Source organism: Bos indicus, chromosome 22 (genome assembly GCF_029378745.1).
Source record: "Bos indicus isolate NIAB-ARS_2022 breed Sahiwal x Tharparkar chromosome 22, NIAB-ARS_B.indTharparkar_mat_pri_1.0, whole genome shotgun sequence".
Classification (NCBI taxonomy): domain Eukaryota; kingdom Metazoa; phylum Chordata; class Mammalia; order Artiodactyla; family Bovidae; genus Bos; species Bos indicus.
This window is the reverse complement of record NC_091781.1, coordinates 37,521,791-37,543,286: the sequence shown is the minus strand read 5'-3', so window position 1 is coordinate 37,543,286 and position 21,496 is coordinate 37,521,791. Positions and strand designations below refer to the sequence as shown.

At 42.5% G+C, this 21,496-nt stretch overlaps 1 protein-coding gene across 1 annotated transcript in view; it reads left to right on the top strand.

The window, feature by feature from the left end:
- C22H3orf49 (chromosome 22 C3orf49 homolog) overlaps nt 1-21,496 on the top strand; it is a 144,702-nt gene that overhangs the window by 120,751 nt on the left and 2,455 nt on the right. The window contains 9 exon segments of the mRNA XM_070776391.1: nt 5,059-5,107; nt 5,553-5,654; nt 9,784-9,952; nt 12,827-12,965; nt 12,967-13,008; nt 15,054-15,079; nt 15,082-15,375; nt 18,937-19,038; nt 19,041-19,060. Coding sequence (XP_070632492.1) covers nt 12,886-12,965; nt 12,967-13,008; nt 15,054-15,079; nt 15,082-15,375; nt 18,937-19,038; nt 19,041-19,060 — 564 coding nt within the window. The 5' untranslated portion in view covers nt 5,059-5,107; nt 5,553-5,654; nt 9,784-9,952; nt 12,827-12,885.

Below are 21,496 nucleotides of genomic sequence, written 5' to 3'. Positions count from 1 at the left end.
GGCTATTGATGGTACAACAAGCAGCATGCACTTAATGTTCGCATCAATCTCCTTTGCTCCTGAAGCCCCAGGGGCAGCAAAGAGGGATCCAGGTGGACATGAGTGTGCACGAGGCTTATGACACAGTTGAGAAACCCCGTGCTCAGGGAACCCTAATCTTTAAAATGAGGCATAAGCCTGCCGATCATTGCCCTAGAGGGAGAAAATAGCTTTATTTTAGTCCATGATAAACAAACATTCTCTGCTCCACAGAGAGACACTGTCTGTATCACTGTTTAAACATCCTTGCGGAATGGTGAAACAGTGCATTCCTGGGATCAGAGAGAAATGAAGAAATGATGTCCCCTGGATTTTTTGTGCCTGTGAATGTTGCCGTCACTGCCTGTGCTCTATTTTTGGTTACGAATGTTGGGGTTGCCACCTGCATTTAGGAGAAAATTGTGTTCCATGCTTTCCTGGTATCTTGTTCCAAGGTACTCTAGTTCTGTCTTTCAACCAGGAAAACAGACTTGTGGTGTTTCTTTTCTTGAACTTTTAACAGTCTCCTTAGTAAATACAGGTAGCTGAATGACTGTTCCAAAGTGCAACAGAGGACAAGCTTCTTTTCTAGAAATAAGGCCTTTATTGACAACTTTGCCACGTATAACAGATCTTTTTTGTTGTTGTTATTGTTATTTTTACCCCCTGTGTTCTTCCAAACTTCTGCTTAGAGAAAAAGAAGAAAAAAAGGGGGGAGTATATCTGAAGTCCATTGGTGTTAACTCCCTGTGACAGGGATGAAGGAAAATACTTTAATATTTAAAAGAATAACGCTGAAAGCTGTCCATGAGAGACTGAATGTAAATGTAAAAACGTACATGGTTGTTTTTAAAAAAGGAATTTTTGAACATGTTTATTTTCTATGCACTTTTTAAATTAAGTGATAGTTTAATGAATAAACATGTCCAGCTTATTGCTGCAAAAAAACTTAAAAGTAAATAAACATCATTGAAAACATAGTGCAGACACGGGCAGCCATTACCTTCACTCACAAGATGTACAACAAGGAGAGGGGTTGTGGAGAATCATCTACTAGGCAGGGTTGCTATTTGTGTTTCTTTCTTTTTGCTTCCAAACTTGTTTAGAAATGTTCACAGATGCTAAGGGCCCTGCCTCCGTTCGGTCCATACCCACTTCTCCATGCACAGGGCTACTTACTGAGAGCATTTCTAGTTCTGCCAGGTTGTCAGCGTGGCCCAAATTCAGGGTGACACAGAGGGCCAGAGAGTTCATGCTCCTGGAAGCAGCCCTCCACCGACGGCCAGCAGGGACCTGGTGGTTAAACAGCTCGACCTCCCCATCCTCAGTAACTCAAACTGTACCTCTCCGTTGGAGACCTGAGTCCCAGGGGGGTTGAGCTCCAGTCGCCCTCAGTGCTCACAGGCTTGATCACATGCCTTTTACTGGCTGGTTCCACTCCTCATTTCCATATCCCCTTATTGATGTTTTTCTGGAATCATCTCCCAAGTAAATCTGCTTGCACCGGAACCCTTCTGTTGGGTACTGCTTCCAGGAAAATCCAAACTAAGACCATATGATATAATCATTTTTTATAACATACATCAAAATGTAAAGATTATTGCAATGGTCATTTTCTGTAAGAAAAGAGCATGAGGGCACAACACAGAGGGTCCTGTGAGGATGCTGTGCTTGCACAGTTCTTGTATTGAAAAGTGAAAGTGTTAAGTCGGGCACTTTCGTTGTGCCCGACTCTTTGCAACCCCAAGGACTGTAGCCTGCCAGGCTTCTCTGTCCATGGGATTTCCCAGGCAAGAATACTGGAATGGATAGCCATTCCCTTCTCCAGGGGATCTTGCCAACCGAGGGATCAAACCCAGGTCTCCTGCATTCCTCGCAATTTCTTTACCATCTGAGATCTGAGTCACCAGATCTCATATTACATTTGAACAACTCTCCTTACATTCTCTGTTCCAGTTATCCTGACCTGCTTTCCATTTCTCTTGACCATCTCTGGACAATTACATAAATTGTTTCTGAAACATTTTTTGATTCCCTCAAATTCTACCCATCCTTTGGTTGCCCCTTAAATATTACTTCCTTCAGAAAGCCTGCCCTGACCTACCCAGGCTGGATTAGATGCTTATTCTCAGTGTTTCCATGCCACCCCATCACACTAGACACATTATGTTCCAATTTCCTGTCACTCGTGTGACTCCCCTTGCACTTAAAGTTTGCAGAAAAGTACAAGAAATGTGTCTATTCAGGACACTAAATAAGAATACCTGAGAGTATTTGCTGAATGAATAATAAATCATATTAATGACCATTTATAGGACACTCCTTCATAGAAATTTTGTAAGTCTGTCTTGAGTTTGTTACAATATTGCTTCTGTTGTGTATGTTCTGCATTTTTGGCTGCCAGGCATGCAGAATCTCAGCTGTCCAACCAGGGATTGAAACTGCACCCCCAGCATTGGAAGGCAAAGTCTCATACACTGGACCACAGGGAAGTCCCATATGATTTTTTTGTTTAATCCTCACAACAGCGCTAGAACAAGGGGTAGGATTATCATCATGTCCCTGTGCACATAAGAAAACTAAAGCACAGAGAGATCAACTGGCCTAAAAGTACACAGCTAATAGGAGTATAAAGATTGGAACCTGAAATTTTGATGGAACCAAATCACATATTTTTAAATGATAGAGATGAGTTCATGATTCAGAGTAAAGTTCTTTGGGGTAGAAATTGGGAAAGACAAATGTCCTCAAATTTCAAATTTTGAGAAAGCCCTCACCAAAAAGCTCTAGTTCTAGGGAGAAAGGAGAAGGGACCACATCAGGAGTGGACTTTTAAACCAAGCAGACAGACCTTGACTCACATCCCAGGTCTGCCTCTTAACTGGGCCTGTGACCCTGGGCAAGCAACTCATCTTCTCTGAAGGTGGAAACCAACAGCTTCTCTGAAGCTGGAAACCAAGCTGTTTGATAAGAAGCTTCTTTGGCTAAACCAAGTCAGGGAGCAGATCACTGTATTTAAGAGAGAAGTGATTTATTCTGTAAAGCAAGTATCCTTCAATAATAAATAAATAAATTTAAAACAATAAAAAACAAGGACAAGATAAAAAAAGAGAGATAAGTAAGTTAGATTATTGACAAAGATTTGCCATTCACTCATGAGAGATGTAGGATTTCTTTCACATTGATTCATAATGTTTTATTAGACATGATGCATGAAATGTGAACAAAAATAGTTTCCTAAATGACATTGTTTCACATGACTTCTATCTAACCCCTCAGTGCCAGGAAATTACTCAGTGCTCGAAATCACAGTACATTCAGAGACAAACGTCATTATATGCCCTACTGGGCCGACCTACTTCAGCTCTGTTTTCCTATCTTTCCTTCTTTTCCTCCGTCCTGTGTGTTTTCTGCTGCCCTTGAATTTCAGCTGAGTCTCTTCTTAATGGTGAAGATTTTAGCTAAGGTAGACTAAGGATAGCCCCTGGAGGAGGGCATGGCAACCCACTCCAGTATTCTTGCCTGGAGAATCCCATAGACAAAGGAGCCTGTGGGCTACAGTTAATAGGGTCACACAGAGTCAAAACGACTGAGCACGCACGCATGCAGACTAAGGATAGACTCAAACACTTTGCAAAGACAGTGCCCTGAATTCAGGTCCTGTTGCTTCTCCACTCTCAAATTAAAATTCTATTGCAGTTTACTTGGTCATTAATTATTAAGTGCTTAGCACAATTATTAAGTGCTAAGGAGGCAGGCCAGGTACTGTTGTAGTGTCATCTTTTGCAATGAGCAATAAAACTTAAAGGACATTCCAGTGGCCGTTTACAGTAAGATAACATGTATGTATATATATATATGCCCCTACACAGTGATGAATAGGGCCTTTTAACGGTTCTTCACTATCACCCCGGGCTCTCTCAGCCAGATAGAAGGTTTGCTGTTTCCAGGAGGAGGAAGGAGGCGGTTTCAGTGCCCTGCCCGTTTCTTGGTTGCTTCTCACCATTTCAGTGCACGCAAGCCTAATTCCTTCCGTCAGCCCCTGCACCTTGTCTGATGGTGCCCTCTAGCGCCAAAGTGCTGGAGAATTAGTGTTTCTTTCTTTTGCTTTCTTTTTTCTTTTAATCTCCATCCAAGGAGACTTTCTTGACTCAGTTATTTCATGAACCTGTTTCTAAATATGTTTGCAGGCTTCCCTCCAGTCATTGATACTCCACTATCCTCTTTCCTATATTGACAAATTCTCTTCTGCTTTCAAAGGTGTCCTTCAGGCCACAATATAGGCCTCCCGTCTAAGAAATTATCTGAAAGTTTCTGAACCCTGAAATTTGTCGATGGAAAATTTTAATTTCTGTTCATTGATTTCCCTCTGGAACAGCATGTCAAAGTCTTACTCAATTTTTTCTCTATAGCTGAAATTTGCACTCCACAAGGGATGTATGTGTATCCTGGGGTGGGGACTGTGGTTGCTTAGCAAAATACAATGCTTGGGGTCTGGGATAGAATAATGACCCCACCCCATGGATACCCATTTCCTGATCCCCAGAACCTTTGAATATGTTACGTTACATAGCAAAAGTGGTTACGTTGCCAACAAGATTAAGTTAGGGATCTTGAAATAGAGAGATGGACCTGGGTTATCTGGCTCAGATCCATGTAGGCAAAAGGATCCTTGAAAGTAGCAGAGGGAGACAGAAAAAGAGAATCAGGAGATAGGACGAAAGGTCAGAAAGATGTAAGTTACTGGCTTTAACGTGGAGGAAGAGGGTGACCAGCGGAGGAAGGGGGTGGCCTCTAGACACTAGAAGAGGTAAGGAAATGGGTACAGCCCTTGAGAGTCCAGAGGAAAATCCAGTCCTGCCAATACTTTAATTTTAGCCCAGTGAGACCCATGCCAGACTTCTAACTGGAGAACTGTAAAGTCATATATCTATGCTGTCTTAAGGTACTTCCAAGTTTGTGATAATTTGTTACAGCAGTCATGCTAATTCAGGAGTTCTTTGGGTTATGTTAGAAAATAGCAACATGTACCTTTTACAGGATTGAGCAACTCGAAGTGGAGGTGACAACATGCTAAAACTGAAGTCAGGTAACACCATGCTTTTTCTCAAAATCCTATGACAGCTTTTCATCTCACACAGAGTGAAAGCCAAGTTTATATGCTGGCCTCCAAGCCCCACAGGATAGATGAGTCTTCCTTCATTTATCTGGCTTCATATTCCTCCACTCTTGCCCTTACTCCCTCTGCTTGATCCACATAAACCTTTCTGTTCCCTAAACACATCAAGCAGGTCCTGCCTCGGGGCCTTTGCCTTGACTGCACTCCCTGTCCAAATGCATCTTCCCTGGATCAACACAGCTCCTGTGGACTCATTTCCTTTTAGGACCCTGATATAATGTCCTCGTATCAGAGAGGTCTTCCCAGGCCAGCCTTGCACAAAAATAGCATTATGTCCTACCCCTGCAGGTGAAAAGTTTTAAATTTTATATATATTATTTCCTTATTTTTTGTCATATTATACATTTACTTTCAGCTTCCTCTCCCACCACGTCAAATACAGGCTGCATGAATTTGGGGATCTTCATCTGTTAGATCCCTGCTATGTCACCAGGAAGAAGAACAGTGTCTGGCCATGGTAGGCACTTAAGAAATATTTGCTGAATGAATAAGTGAATAAATGTATGAAGAAAATGATTTAAAATTTGGATAATTAAATTTTAAATTCTTGAGTTTGATTTCTTAGTTTAATGTAATACATGCTCACTTTAAAAAAAAAAAAAACAATATAAAGTATATAAAATGAGCATCTTTAAACCTTCTAGTTATTCCTCCTCATGTCTGCTGCTCTATCACCATTTTCAGTCCCAATCTCCAAAAACACATACTGTTAACTCTTTGGTGTATATTCTTCCAGTACATCCTATGCCAGCTTGCATGTGAATATAGTTTTTTTTTTTTTTTTAAAGAATCTTCTTATAGTCACAGTTTTAGGACACCCTGTCTCCACTCCATAGTACACTGAATTATCTTTTTATTTGCACATCAGAACAGATCTGCCTCCTCCTTTTCATGGCTCCAATGGCCATATTATGTCTGTGTCTACAGACACAGTGTTTACTCTCCTATTGATGGCCATATAGGCTGCCTCTAGTTTTTGCTCTTACAAATAAACCTACATATATCTTTCCATCATTCTATGAGTATTTCTGTAGAATAAATTCCCAGAAGTAACACACTGGCTCTGAGACAATACAGACATCACATGCTGGTAGATGTTGCCAAACTGCCCTCCAAAGGACTTGTACCAGTCTACAGTGATCTCAGCTGCATCTGAGAGGACATTTGAACTGAAACCGACTTTCTAATGGGGCACAGCCTAGAGTACTTGACAACTTCGCAAGAGTTCAAGTTATTAAAGACCGTCAAAGCAAACCAAATGTTTATCCTCAGAGGTACACGATGAGTCTAAAGTTACAGATACTTACCTGGGGCAGAAATCAATACAAAAAGCACCTGAAAAAAAGACATCCTTCCTTGAAAAGCCTCTTACCACTTCAGAGACACTATGCCCCAGCCCCAGCCTTCCCAGACCACTAGGAAGTGGCAGCCTCTAGGTAAGGAGTCCTTGGGTGAAGCATTCTGTCTCTAGGTGCCCAGTATACACTTCCTTGTGGAACAGTACTTGCTAAGTGACCTGTAAAATGTTACCTTCTTCTCTCAAGTGGGCAAAAGCTCCAGTAAGGAGATGTGCTCAAGCAAAAAGGAAAATGTCCCCAATTCATATTTCTCTACATGAAAGACCTCCTAAGCCCTGGTCAGTCTTGGGTGAGTTGAGTGAGTGAGGACTCTTCACCTTATTAGAGCATTCATTTTCAAAGGGATTCCATTTTTAAATGACTCCACTAAGATAAAGGCTTCCCTCATACCTCAGTCAGTAAAGAATCTACCTGCAATGCAGGAGACCCAGGTTCAATCCCTGGGCATGATGATCCCCTAGAGGAGGGCGTGGCAACCCACTCCAGTACTCTTGCTGGGGGGAAATCCTGTGGACAGAGGAGCCTGCTGGGCTACAGTCCATGGGGTTGCAAGTGGAACACGACTTAGCGACTAAACCACAGCACCACTAAGTACATCATCCTGCCTGTTCTATGCGTTTCAGTTCAATTCAGTTCAGTCACTCAGTCGTGTCCGACTCTTGTGACCCCATGGACTGCAGCACACCAGACTTCCCTGTCCATCACCAACTCCCGGAGCTTGCTCAAACTCATGTCCATAGAGTCAGTGATGCCATCCAACCATCTCATCCTCTGTCGTCCCCTTCTCCTCCATCTTCAATCTTTCCCAGCATCAGGGTCTTTTCAAATGAGTCAGTCCCTCTCATCAGGTGGCCAAAGTACTGGAGCTCCAGCTTCAGCATCCGTCCTTCCAATGAATATTCAGGACTGATTTGCTTTAGGATTGACTGGTTTGATCTCCTTACTGTCCAAGAGACTCTCAAAAGTCTCTGTGTTTATCACACCCAAATTTGAAGTAAGACCTGGAATCTCTGCTTACCAAGTTTTTGAGAATTTACACATTCATAGGTAAGTTTAGTACGAAACCAGATAGAGATGAGATGCAAAAACAATGCAATAACTAGCCCAAAGGCAATAGAATGCAAGTTAATACATTTAAGTTAAAACTTGGAGTGGGGGAAAAAAACTTGGAGGAGGATGGGAATCAGCTTTGGGACCACGGATAGGAAAGATCTGCCTGACTGAATGGAGAATCTACATAAAAAGACCTTTGGAGTTAGCAAATAGGTGACCCACAAGCTAAATAGGACTTGCAGACCACATTTTTAAATGCTGGAAGAGCCTTAACAATTTGAAGTTCATTAGCATTTGATTGGTCCAGCATTCCACACTTTACCAAAGGTGCTTCCCCTCCTTGCTACACCCTGCAGCTTCTCACATTTACCTGCCTGACCACACAAGCTTCTCTTTTGCAACTGTTGTTATGGTTACCTAAATAGGATCATGTGATCTCAGATCTGTTAGAAGGATAGAATAGAAGGATAATGTTAAGAACAGGGAGATTGTGTTTCGACCAGGCTTTGCCCTGCTCTGGCTTTTGAAAGGGACGTTTACCAATGTCTAGGGAGTGATCCTGGGAGAAGGCAATGACAACCCACTCCAGTTCTCTTGCCTGGAAAATCCCATGGGCGGAGGAGCCTGGTGGGCTGCAGTCCATGGGGTCTCGAAGAGTTGGACACGACTAAGCGACTTAACTTTCACTTTTCACTTTCATGCATTGGAGAAGGAAATGACAACCCACTCCAGTGTTCCTGCCTGGAGAATCCCAGGGACGGGGAAGCCTGGTGGGCTGCCGTCTATGGGGTCGCACAGAGTCGGACATGACTGAAGCGACTTAGCAGCAGCAGCAGGGAGTGATCCTATGGGTTTGATGCCAAGCCATATCCCAAGGAGGGTTGGAAAGAAAAGTAGACTTACGGGGGACTCTTAAATCAGTGCACTTCTCTCTACCTCCATTACCCCTATTAAGTTAAACCACTCCAGGAACTTACCTGGCAGTCTAGTGGTTCAGACCCCATGTTTCCAAGGCAGGGGACACAGGTTTGATCCCTGGTTGGGGAACTGTAGATCCCACAAGCTGCACAGCACGGCCAAAAAAAAATTTTTAAGCCACTCCAGTCTCAGACTTGAGCTACTACAACAAGCTAACTTCCCAGTCTAGTTTTTCCTGCTGTCTACTCACCACCACTTGACATCGAGTTCATTTCAGTATGATACTTCCTAAATATTCCTTGAATCTCTGCACATCTGTCTCACTCTATGCCTAACCACCAGCATCTCCATCCTGGATCAATTGCCTCTTCAGCCATCATACTATTTTCCAGTGCACATTGCAAGTGGCACGCAGCAATCTTTTCTTTCTTCTTCTTTTTTCTTTAACTTCCTGACCATGCTACATGGCAGGCAGAATCTCAGTTTCCCAACAAGGGATCAAATCCACACCCTTGCCTTGAAAGTGCCGAGTCTTAACCACTGGACAGTCAGGAAAGTCCCAGCAATCTTTTTAAAAGCAGAAACATAAGGTTGCCTTCCTTTGTCATCTGAATTCCCACCACCGTGGTCTCCTTCCTGCCCTCCAATCTGACCTAGTGCCCACCCACCTCAGAACTTTTGCTCTGGTCATTTTTCATCTTTGGAATACTTTGCTTTAGAACACAGATCTGACCCTAGTTTATGTCCTTTCCAAGGTGAAATGTCTCACCTCAACTACCACTGCCTTGAGAGGTCTTTTTTGATCACCCTGGTAGAAGCACTCACTTGGTACAGTGTTTTTTCCTAGCATTCCTTGTCGGTGTCTGAATGCTGTATCAGTTTACTAACAAGTCTGGTATCTGTGCCCTCCGCTAGAGTGTAAATCTTAGGCAGGGGTTCCAGTTGTTTTGTTCAACGCTGGATTCTCATTGCACAGAAGAAATACATATTGCCTAGCTCCTGTAACCCAGTAGGACCCTCTGAGGCCTTCCCAGAATAGTCCCCAAGCCACATCCTCCACCTGCCTTTTGTCTGTAGAAAAGCTTTAGTCAAAGAGTAAGTTTAATCACAGAAGTGAGAAAAATGCAGAAAGAAAGGAAAACAGTCAAGCCAGACAAAATAATAATACTTTAGCCATTAAACAGGTCAGGAAACTTTATTTCTTCCCCAAGAACTATCGATAATATTCTCAGCTCAATCTTTTGAACTGTTTTGCAGGTACAGAAACCTCCACCGAGGGGAAGAAGGTAATTGTATACTGCCCACAAGCATGTAGACCCCAGACTGATTGGAACCAGAAGGCTGATGATGCTGACTCCTGGTTACCTCACCACCAACCATTCAGAAGAATGTCCAGGAGCTGATCATGCCCTGTCGCTTTAACACTGTAAGACCCCTCTCTGCCCACTCCAGGGTGGGACAGTCTTATGAGTGCTAGCTTGCTGTGGCCTCCTTTGCTGGGCAAAGCAATAGAGAGCCCTTCTCTCCCAGTTCAAAATTCTGTCTCTGAGATTCAATTCAGCACTGGTACACAGAGGCTGGGTTTCAGCATCACTCCTCAAAAAGTGTCATCAAATTCATACAGACAGAGTGCAGCCATCTCTTGGACTGGATGTAGCAATAACATTTTTTTCATTGTTGAGAGCTGTTGAATTCAGTCATTATCCCAAGAACTAAAAAGAGTTGGTTCTGAATTCAATTCAGAAATCAAAAGTTTTGAAATTTACCCCCAAACAAAACAGAATTATCATTTGGCTTTATTTTTGCCCTTCAGTTATCTAATGTACGGGTTGGATGAATAAAGCATACACAGCTATAGGCTTTCTACTTACCTTCTGGGCTTGCATTAAAATGCTGTTCACCCTCATACCCTTCTCCTTAGCCCTTCCTATTTCTTATGCGCTCTTCTTCTGTACTGCAGACTTGTGTCCCTATTGTACAAAGAAATTGGGATATATATTTTCATGGTAATTCATTTTTGGAATTTTGTCACCTTATGTAGTGACTTCTTCCAAGATACTTTTTTCCAATTAAGAAAAATTCATGGAGACAGAGAAGTTATTAGGAGTTATTGTTTAATGGGTTTTCAATTTCAGTTTTGCAAGATAAAGTTCTGAAGATGCTGGTGGTGATGGTTGCACAACAATATGAACACACTTAAAAATGGTAAATTTTATATAATGTATTGGAGAAGGAAATGGCTACCCACTCCACTATTCTTGCCTGGAGAATCCTGTGGACAGAGGATCCTGGTGGGCTGCTGTCCATGGAACTGCACAGAGTTAGACACGATTGAAGCAACTTAGCATTCACGCATGCATTGGAAAATGAAATGGCAACCCACTCCAGTATTCTTACCTGGAGAATCCCAGGGATGGAGGAGCCTGGTGGGCTGCTGTCTATGGGGTCACACAGAATTGAGCATGACTGAAGCGACTTAGCAGCATATAATATATATTTTACCACAATTAAAAATTTTTAATTTGTCTTTAATTTTAATGATTAAAAAACCCTCATCAGATCAGATCAGTCGCTCAGTCGTGTCCGACTGCAACCCCATGAATCGCAGCATGCCAGGCCTCCCTGTCCATCACCAACTCCCGGAGTTCACTCAGACTCACGTCCATCGAGTCAGTGATGCCATCCAGCCATCTCATCCTCTGTCGTCCCCTTCTCCTCTTGCCCCCAATCCCTCCCAGCATCAGAGTCTTTTCCAATGAGTCAACTCTTCACATGAGGTGGCCAAAGTACTGGAGTTCAACCCTCATAACTTTCCATTATTCTGAAGATCCAAAATAATGTTACAACTTTCAGTTGTTCTGTAGGATCCAGCCGGCTTGGCCCTGCCTGTCTCTCCAGCTTATCACATACATTGCCTCTTCGCTGTAGCCACCCTGACTAAGTTTTCAAAGACATCAGACTCCTTCCACCTCAGGGCTCTGGTGCCTGCTGATTAATCTGCCAGGAGCAGACAAATCCTCATGCAAGTAACCCTTTTTTATTTTGTTGAGCTCTCTGGCCCAATGCAGAGAAGGCAATGGCACCCCACTCCAGTACTCTTGCCTGGAAAATCCCATGGACAGAGGAGCCTGGTGGGCTGCAGTCCATGGGGTCGCTAAGAGTTGGACATGACTGAGTGACTTCACTTTCACTTTTCACGTTCATGCTTTGGAGAAGGAAATGGCAACCCACTCCAGTGTTCTTGCCTGGAGAATCCCAGGGACGGCAGAGCCTGGCGGGCTGCCGTCTATGGGGTCGCACAGAGTCGGACATGACTGAAGCGACTTAGCAGCAGCCCCAGCAGCAGCTGGCCCGATGACCTCATCAGGCAGAACTGCTGCAACAAAATCTGCATTTTAACAAGATCCCCAGGTAATTTGTGTACACATGAAAGTTTGAGAGTCCAGCTCCAGATGACTGATGAGTACAAACACAGAAAACAATAATCATTATATCCCCCAACACTTTTCAGGAGTTTTCCTTCTTAGCTTCTAGTTAGTTCAGACTGAAAAACTCAAAGGGCCAGAAGGGGATGGGAATAAACCCTAGTGTCTGCTGCCACCTTGTGGTGAGAAGTTCCAACCCAGCGAGAATTTGCTCTCCTCCAGGAAATAAAGTGAAGTGGCTCAGTCGTGTCCGACTCTTAGCGACCCCATGGACAGCAGCCTACCAGGCTCCTCTGTCCATGGGATTTTCTAGGCAAGAGTACTGGAGTGGGGTGCCAGGAAATAAACCAAATGTCAAAAGGGAGGGGTGGGCTCAACTTTCTCAGCCATGTGTTTTGAGAGATCACTACAAAATAGCCCAAGGGGTGTACTGTGAGAAAGCCAAATAAAAACTGGACAGAGAGCATTCATCAGTTCCACATGAAAGATCTAACAAAAGCTGGGATCATTGGAATTAGTGTTGGTGGTCTCAGTTCTTCCCTCTTTGGAATGCAGACATGCACATTTGAATGTGATAATCAGTTGGTGTGTGATTATTTTATTACCAACCCAAATGGCAGTGGTTAGACAAGCAGGTCACCTATTCACATCTGCTTTGCCCTGGAGTCCGCAACACGACTGGGAATTTCCCACTGCTCTGTCAACTGCATCATTGATGACCTCTGTAAAGTGGTAAACAAGGCTGGTCCCACAAATGATGTCTGTAACACCTGGAAGGGAATAAGGAAGCACTTCCAAAAATTTTCCTACATACTTTACCCCCAAAGAGCCCAGGAGTTAAAAGGCCTCGGTCACTGGATGATTTTGTTTTGTAGTTTGTGAGCCTAAGAGCTAAAGAAATTAACAACAGCTACTGCAGGTGAGGTTGACAGCAATGGATCGCCCTCACCTATGTACTCCAGAGCGCTTTAAGGTTGCTTATGAAAGAGCTGGCCAGTACCGAAGATTTCAGCAGCAGAAAGAGAAGCGACTCATTCAAAAGGAAAGGGATTGAAAGGTAGGAAACTGGGACTCATTTTCTTCTCTCTTCAGTGAGATGCTTTGGATTTTGCATTAAACAATATTCACTGTGCTGATTAGAAAAAAGTAGCATGTTTTCAAGCACTGCATTTAGAAATGAAGGCTCCGTGTGGATTAGAGGGAGCAGAGACAGCATATATAGACAGCATATATACATTGGCTCAGGGAATCTAGTATCATGATGGAAGCCTCGTTTTGTGATCAGAAAAGTCTTCATTGTAATGGGAAAACCTTTCCTTTCTACCTGAACTTGAGATTTAATGTCACATATGATATTAAAATTAGTAGATACTAAGTTGATATTTCAGCCTCACAGTTTTAGACAGCAAATACTATTATTTTGAAAAATCAATAGTGCATTTTTCAAAATAAGTCCATGATCAGTGCTCTTTCCATTCCCCTTTCCAGCAATTTGGGCTGTTGTAATGTGTACTAATTATGTTTTACCCATGTGCATGCTCTTTAATGTAACCTAAAAACTGTCTTATACCTCTTATTTCTTGTTAGTGGCAAAACCATGAAGACAAGCATGGAATACTCCAAATGTAATACATTTTAATTTGGAAAGGCAGTGAGATGATTGTTTTCCAATTTGGGGAGTATTCTTTTTTACCAGATTTATGAGCAATAGCTCAGATAGGTAGAAAAGAGTTGTTTTCATGAGGCCTGAAGTATCAAAGACCAGACTTCTGAACTTCCATGGGCAAAATGAAATTTTGCAGAGATTTCCACTTCCAATAAAAAATAGGGGTTAAAAGGAGAGGCAATACAACCAAATAAATTCATAACCAACCAAGATACTTAAAAGGTTAGGAAAGAAAAGATTCTTTTCATAACAGCAAATCATCTTATTAACTATGTTATAAATAGATTGGGAATGAGGGTGAGGGGATGGGACTAGGAGATACATTTTGGAGATTCAGAAACTGCTTAGAGCTGGGCTTTTTACTTGATGGGGGTTACATGGATGACCTTGGGGGTTCCTGAGCCTCCTACATTGTATTCCCATGTGTGTGTGTATTTATGGTAGTAGAAACTGATGGTTTTATTAAAAGTTCTCCTAAGAGTCCATGGGAGATTAGTCCTAGCCCATAAATGATTTTTTATCTCGAAATAGAAGACTGGTTTTTAAAAATCCCTGGAATTTTATGGATATTATTGCTTTGGATGAAACTAACATCAAAATAGTTAATCAAGGAAGAATATTAGGTAAATAAGGGTATCATGGAACAGGTGATACTCACTTAGCACAGAAGCTAACAGAATAGACTTTGGGGTCAGATTATCTGGGCATAAGTTATTTAAGCTTTCCAAGTTTTAATTTCCTCATTTGTAAAATGGAGATAATAGTAAGAGGATTAAAATATGTAATACATATGAAAGAACTTAGATGAGTGTTTAGCACATAAAAGTCTACTAAAAATATTACCTATTTTATTACTAAAATGATGAAGATATTATTTATTTGGAATTTTTGAAATATGCGTTTATAATTACTTTCTCTAAATCAGTATTCTGCATAAAATGCAGCATTTATAGGACCTTGGAGAATATATTTTGTATTATCTACCTTAGCAAGCACTCTCATGTCTCATCACATTTGGAACCACATTTTGAAGTCCAGCAAAAAAGAAATCTCAAACTGTGATTGAAATGAGATCACCAATTTGCCAATATGAGGTAATATATTCTAACAGTCACAAACCAAGATTAAAATCTGCATTCTATACTCCATCAATTAAATTAATCTCTCTGTGTCCCAGCTTACTCATTAGTAAACTGAAGATAATAATATAAACTACCATCTCTGAGGATTAAATGAGATAGTGGCCAGAATGCACTTCTAGAGTTCAGCAACAAAATATCAAGTATTTGCTTTGGCTTTGGATGTGATGCTTGGTCTTCAGTTTTCTTTTTTGGAACTGTATAATTTATTCACATTTGCAGTTGATTTTCATGATTCCAATGTTTCATTTTTAACTCTTCAATTTCCTTAACACAAATTATTTTTCCTTTGTTCAGATGGCATGAAGCTGTGTCTACCAACTTAGTAAACAAAATGTATTGGTCCCCAGAGAGGAGTCATCCAGTGTTAGTGACATGGAATTTCACAAGAGCCAGCAAAATCAGAAGAAAAATTTGGTGAGGAAAGTGAAGAGTGTTTGGGGGAGGATGCTGTCACACACGTACAGAAGCAAGCCAGCAAGTGTCAACGAAGAGGGTGCCCCTAACCACAAGGAAACCCTCCTTCCAAATACACGGAGCCTTCTTCTTAGAATTGTCAAGGAGCTTCCATCGCCCAAGTTATTTACCAAACCAAGAATGAGAAAGGTCTCCCAGAATGGTAATCCAAGTCAACATATGGTCCAATGTCAAGGCCAAGAGAGAAAATGAAATAGGACAGCTTTTGTTGCTACCCACAGAATAGCATTTCTGGGGAGCTTGTCTGAAATGCAGAAGTTAAGGCCCCCACGCAGGGCTACTGAGTCAGAATCTGCCTTTAGAAAGATCCCCAGGTGATGTGTGTGTGTGTGTGTGTGTGTGTATACATCTTCAAAAACTCTGAATTAGATTACATTTGAGGTCACTCCCAGTCCAATTAATCAGTGGTCTCATCAGTCTAAAACTACTTTTCATTTAAATATTAAATGTGTACATAGGTGTGTACACACATACATATACACATATCTTAGAAAATCAAACCAAAGTGGAATTTTCTGGTTTTGTTTCTGGAGAAAGAAGTGAGGCAGATTTTCAAATGGCTGCTTCCAAAAGACGAAGGTGTGGTGAGAATTCTATTTTAAAAATGTATGATTGGTAAGTCGTAAAGGAAATTTTATTTTATTATATCTACTTCCCACATACTTTGTGAAGAATTGGCGTTTGAACTGTTGACAGTTTCTTCTGTGACACGGTAATGACGTTTGGTGGGGGGTCTTGTGAGTGATGACTACTATTTGCATTCTCCTTTTTAAAACTGATAGACTTTTTTGTAGAGCCGTTTTAGGTAAACTGGAAAAATTGAGTGGAAAATACAGAAATTTCCTGTATGCCTCCCTCTCCTTACCCCACCCACACAATTTCCTCTATTATGAACTTCTTGCCTTAGTACAGTACACTTGTTAGTCGATGAGCCAATATTAACATATTATTATTAACACTAGTCCATAGATTACGTATCACCGACTCGATGGCCATGGGTCTGAGTGAACTCCGGGAGTTGGTGATGGACAGGGAGGCCTGGCGTGCTGTGATTCATGGGGTCGCAAAGAGTCAGACATGACTGAGTGGCTGAACTGAACTGAACTGATAGTTTACGCTGGGCTTCCCTGGTGGCTAAGTTGGTAAAGAATCCACCTGTGGTGCAGGAGGCCCAGGTGTGATCCCTAACTTGGAGAAGAAATGGCAATCCACTCCAATATTCTTGCCTGGAGAATCCCATGGACAGAGGAGTCTGGCAGGCTACAGTCCATGGGGTCACAAGAGTTGGACACAACTTAGCGAGTACACAGCCACCATGGTTCACATTAGGATTCACTCTTTGCCCCCCACAGTTCCGTGGGTTTGAAAAACCCACCATGTAACGTGTCTCTCGTTACAATACCATACAGCAGAGCTTCAGTGCCATAAATACCCTTTGTATGTTCCTAGTGCCCTTTACAGTACAGCATTCAGAAATATATAGAATACTTACGTATATGTAGGTGATTCATACGTATCTTCAAATTTCACATCATGATAAGGCTGCACACCTGGTAGATACTTTTTCCAGAAAAAACAAAAACTGATGGCCTCCAGCTGACGCATTGCCCTTTCAAACAAACTCTCTCTTCTGGAAAAAAGACAACTAATACAAGCATCCAAGCATCTAGCAATTACCTTGGCATAGACTGACCTGCCTGTTTCTGTTGAAAACAGCAAAGAGGGCACAGTCCTCTACGGACGGGGCTGGAGTTGGAGAGTCCAGTGGAAAACAGAGGACCAGAACCTGCTACCACGTCCCACGCGTTGGCTTATTTTTATCATAGCTGAAATAACAAATCTCTACACTAAGATTTCTCCAAGAAACTCGCCCAGCTTTCAGGCTGCAGCTCAAACATTCTGATTCTCAACTGTGGCCGAAAGACAGTTGCTCGTCCCTGTTGATCCTCATTAGACTTTAAAACAAATATGTAGTAAATACTTACTATGGGGCAGCCACGCTGTAAGGGATAGAGCAGCAGACAGTATAGGCATGGTCTCTGCCCTCCTTGAGTTACAGAGGGTATGGAGGGGCTGCAGATATTTACCTCTGATGCAAAGAAAAAGCACAGGCTAGGGTGGGTACACGTCATCGATGCTGACTTTAGGGGAGGGGGCTCCAGAAAGCCTCCCTAACGAACGAACAACTCAGATGAGACCGAAGGACAACTAGAGTTAGATAAGGAAAAAGTGGTGAGAACAGTTTTCCAGGAAGAGGGTAGAGCATGTTCAAGTCCCAACATCAAGAGCGCACTGGGCATAATTAAGGAATGAAAGTAATCCAGCCAGGGAGAGTCTGCTGAATAAGGTGATGAGGGTGTTTGTAAACCATGTTAAGAAATTTTAACTTTTCCTAAGGGTGGTGAGATACTTTCAAGCTGGGGATGTATATGCTTTGAAGGGCATTTTTTAAAGGTAGCTCAGACTGCAGCGTAGAGACTGGATTGGAGGAGGGTAAGATCTGATGCAGGAGGAATAAACAGGCTCTTGCATTCATCCAAGGCAAGGGAAAATTTTAGCTGGGGCTAGTCGTGGCAGTGCGGGTGGTGAGGTTGAAGAGGATGTTCAGTGGCAGGAGGTGCAAGATTTGGGCAAGAGCTGACAGTGGAGGGTGGGGGAGAAAGGAGCGTCCCCCTAGGTTGAACATCCACTTTGAATTTAGAGCCACCAGTCCCTGAGCTGAGGAGCCATGGTTCCTCAATGCAGTTATCAAGTGGCCTGAAGCAGATTAAATTGATTTTAGGTGCTGTGCATAGCATGAAAACACTGAAACATAGACCATGCTGCACACCTCGCTTTTCCCAGTGCCTTTTTGACCCCTTTCACTACATCAAGGAAAAAGTCTCATCTCCTTCCCTTTTTCTATCTTAATAAAAAAGGGAGTAGCCTCAAGTTTGCTGCCTTCTGTTGGCAATAACATGATTTTGGTTTTACCATACTAGTCTCAGTGTCTATGATACTGGTTTTTGATTTATGACAGTGTTTTAAGTTTCCTTTATGTTTATTGTGTTAAGAACTGATTTTTTTTTTAATGAAGATGCTTTTTCCCCTTATCTTTTGGCTGTGCCACATAGCCTGTGGGATCTTAGTTCCCTGACCAGGGATAGAACCCGAACCGCCTGCATTGGCAGCGAGGGCTCATAACACTGGACCACCAGAGAAGTCCCAAGAACTGAGCTGACAGAGAAAAATATTAAGGACTCTAGGATTCACAGGGCTCCTAGTATGTGGGAAAAACTGTTAAGAAGGTATGTGAATGACTGAGCCTTGAGCCACTTTGCTGCAGAGTACGCTTAAACTTGTCTTCAGTCAACAGCAAGTAGTCGCTGGATTGTTTTCTATGTTAGAGGGTACATTTTCTAATTCCACAAGTTACAGGGAAAAACAACAGAGGGCAAAAGTGAAGTCTCAAAGACAGTTATCAACCACCTTGTCAAGATGGGTTGTGACTATGGAGGTCATGACCACAAGAAAAGGCCAAGTGTTCAAGAGAAAGTGTGAGATTCAGCAAAGCAAGTCCATTTTCAATTTTAACCCCGAAGAAAAAAAGCCACTGAAATCGCATGTGATGCTTGCTTTTCAGGAGACTTTCTAATAGAAAGCATATGTTTATTATTGTGATCCTTCACGACTGTCTGTTTTTTTCCCCCTCATTCCCTCTAAGCAACTACGCAACTTGACGCTGTCGAAGCAGAGACAGAGGCGATAACCCAAGGAAGTACACTCCTCCGAGCCAGGAGAACCACCACGCGTTTATCTGTGACATCATTCCTTCAGGAATGCAAAAGGTAAAATGCTAAAACAAACTTGCGTCTAAAGACTTACACGGAAGTCAACGTTCAGGGCTGTTGTGAAAACCAAGTTCTCTCCCGTTTAAAGCTGCCCTTTGTGTCTCCACTCCTAGCATTCAGGGCACAAGAAGTGGACTTGCCAGGTCTGATTCCTCTACTTCTGAGCTCGAATGGTTCAGCTTCTGCTATAATCTGGGCAACAGTAGGGGTTGCAGCTTTAGATTGACTTGGTCAGCTGTTCAAATATCAAGTCTGTATATTAGCATCTGGCATATCATGCATGCTCTGTGGAAAGATATTCTCCAGACCAACCCCACAGAATTTCCACAAGGATGCAAACATTTGTCCACAACAGTAGCCATTAGCATGTGACTTTTAAGCCTTTGCATGTGGCTGGTTGTTGTTCAGTCCCTCAGTCATGTCCGACTCTTCACAAGCCTATGGACTGCAGCATGCCAGGCTCCTCTGTCCTTCACTGTCTCTGGGAGATTGCTCAAATTTATGTCCATTGAGTCCATGATGCTGCATAACCATCTCATCCTGTGTTACTCCCTCTCCTTTTGCCTTCAGTCTTTCCCAGCTAATGTGGCAGTATAACTGAGGAAGTGAATTTTACATTTCATTATAATTGAAATTAAAATACAAATAGAACGTGTGTATAGTATAGACAGTGCAACACTTGATGATCCAGGACACTCCAACCCAAAGCTTGTACTTATCTGTATTTAGATCAAGTTTGTGCCTAAATTGCCCATGCTATTTTTTAATAGAATCTGAAGTATTGTTTCTTCTGACATAATAAGCATTTATTAAAGCTGACTATGTTCCAAACCCTCTTCTAAGTGCTTTAAAAATATCAACTCAGATATTCCTTACAACAGCCCTGTAAAGTAGATAGCAATAGGTTACTACAATAAGTAGGATATGATTTTAGGGATGGCAATGAGAGGTTAAGTAATTGGCCCAGATAATCGGAAGAGCCGGGCTTCAAACCCAGGAAGATTTGACTCTACCAGTGCTTACTCCTAATTACTATGCTGTTCCTGCTGTGCTCAGTCGTGTTGACTTTTTCCGACCCCTTGGACTATAGCCCGCCAGGCTCTTTTGTCCATGGAATTCTCCAGGCAAGAATACTGGAGTGGGTTGTCATTTCCTTCTTCAGGTACTCTTCTCAACCCAGGGATTGAACCCAGGTCTCCTGTGTTTCTGCATTGAAGGCAGACTCTTTACTGCTGAGAAGAATAAAGCCCTGGGAAGCCCACTAATTACTATGCTAGGTTCTAATTGTACTGTCTATTATGGTAGCCACAGAGAAGGCAATGGCACTCCACTCCAGTACTCTTGCCTGGAAAATCCCATGGACAGAGGAGCCTGGTGGGCTGCAGTCCATGGGGTCTCGAAGAGTTGGACACGACTAAGCGACTTCACTTTCACTTTTCACTTTCATGCATTGGAGAAGGAAATGGCAGCCCACTCCAGTGTTCTTGCCTGGAGAATCCCAGGGACGGGGGAGCCTGGTGGGCTGCAGTCCATGGGGTCGCACAGAGTCGGACACGACTGAAGCGACTTAGCAGCATTATGGTAGCCAATAGTCACATGTGACTATTTACATTAATTAAAACTAAATAAAAAGAACAGTCCATACCCTTCACTGCACTAGCTACATTTCATGTGTTCAGTTAACACATATGGCCAGTGGCTATGGTATTTGACAGCACAGATAAAGAACACTTTCATTTTTGTGGGAAGTTCTATTAAACAGCGCTGCTCTAGTGCACTGCCAGAGTGTACCAGTATTAGTTTTGAATTTTGCCTCTTGAGTGCTAGGTTCACATTTATCATATTCCTAATATGTGCTGGGCAGTTTCTACGTTTGGGGGCTATAAAGGTGACCCAGTGGCCCTTGTCCTGTTTCCATGGAACTTATAGTTTGATGGAGGAGACGGACATTAAACCATGGCACTGTTAGCTCTCAGAACATTCTCATATATTCGAATCAGTTGTCCACGTTTCGAAATTAGAATCGTTCAAACAAAAGTCTGGATTTTCAACTTCCTTTTGAAAAATAAGAGGATTTGGCAACATGGAGCCTGCAGCTCCTCCAGCAACAGCAGAGCTACACAGAGGCCACCCCCTTTGCAGGAGGCCCGTTCTCTCCAGTCCATGCCAGACCAACTGAGCCTGTTTCTCAAAACCTGCCTGACCCTTCAAGACATTTGACTTTTTAATAATGGTATTCAATACACAGAAATAACTTAAGTAATTACCAAGCTAGTGCTTAGTAGGGAAAAAAAAAACAAAAAACACTGGGTTTTATGAGAGAGAAACAAGAGGAGTTGTGCTTTGGTTAGATTGGGGAAGGTTCTGCAACTGACACTGGAGCCGGGGTGAGCTGGCAGGGCTTCCCAGATAAAGAATCTGCCTGCCAATGCA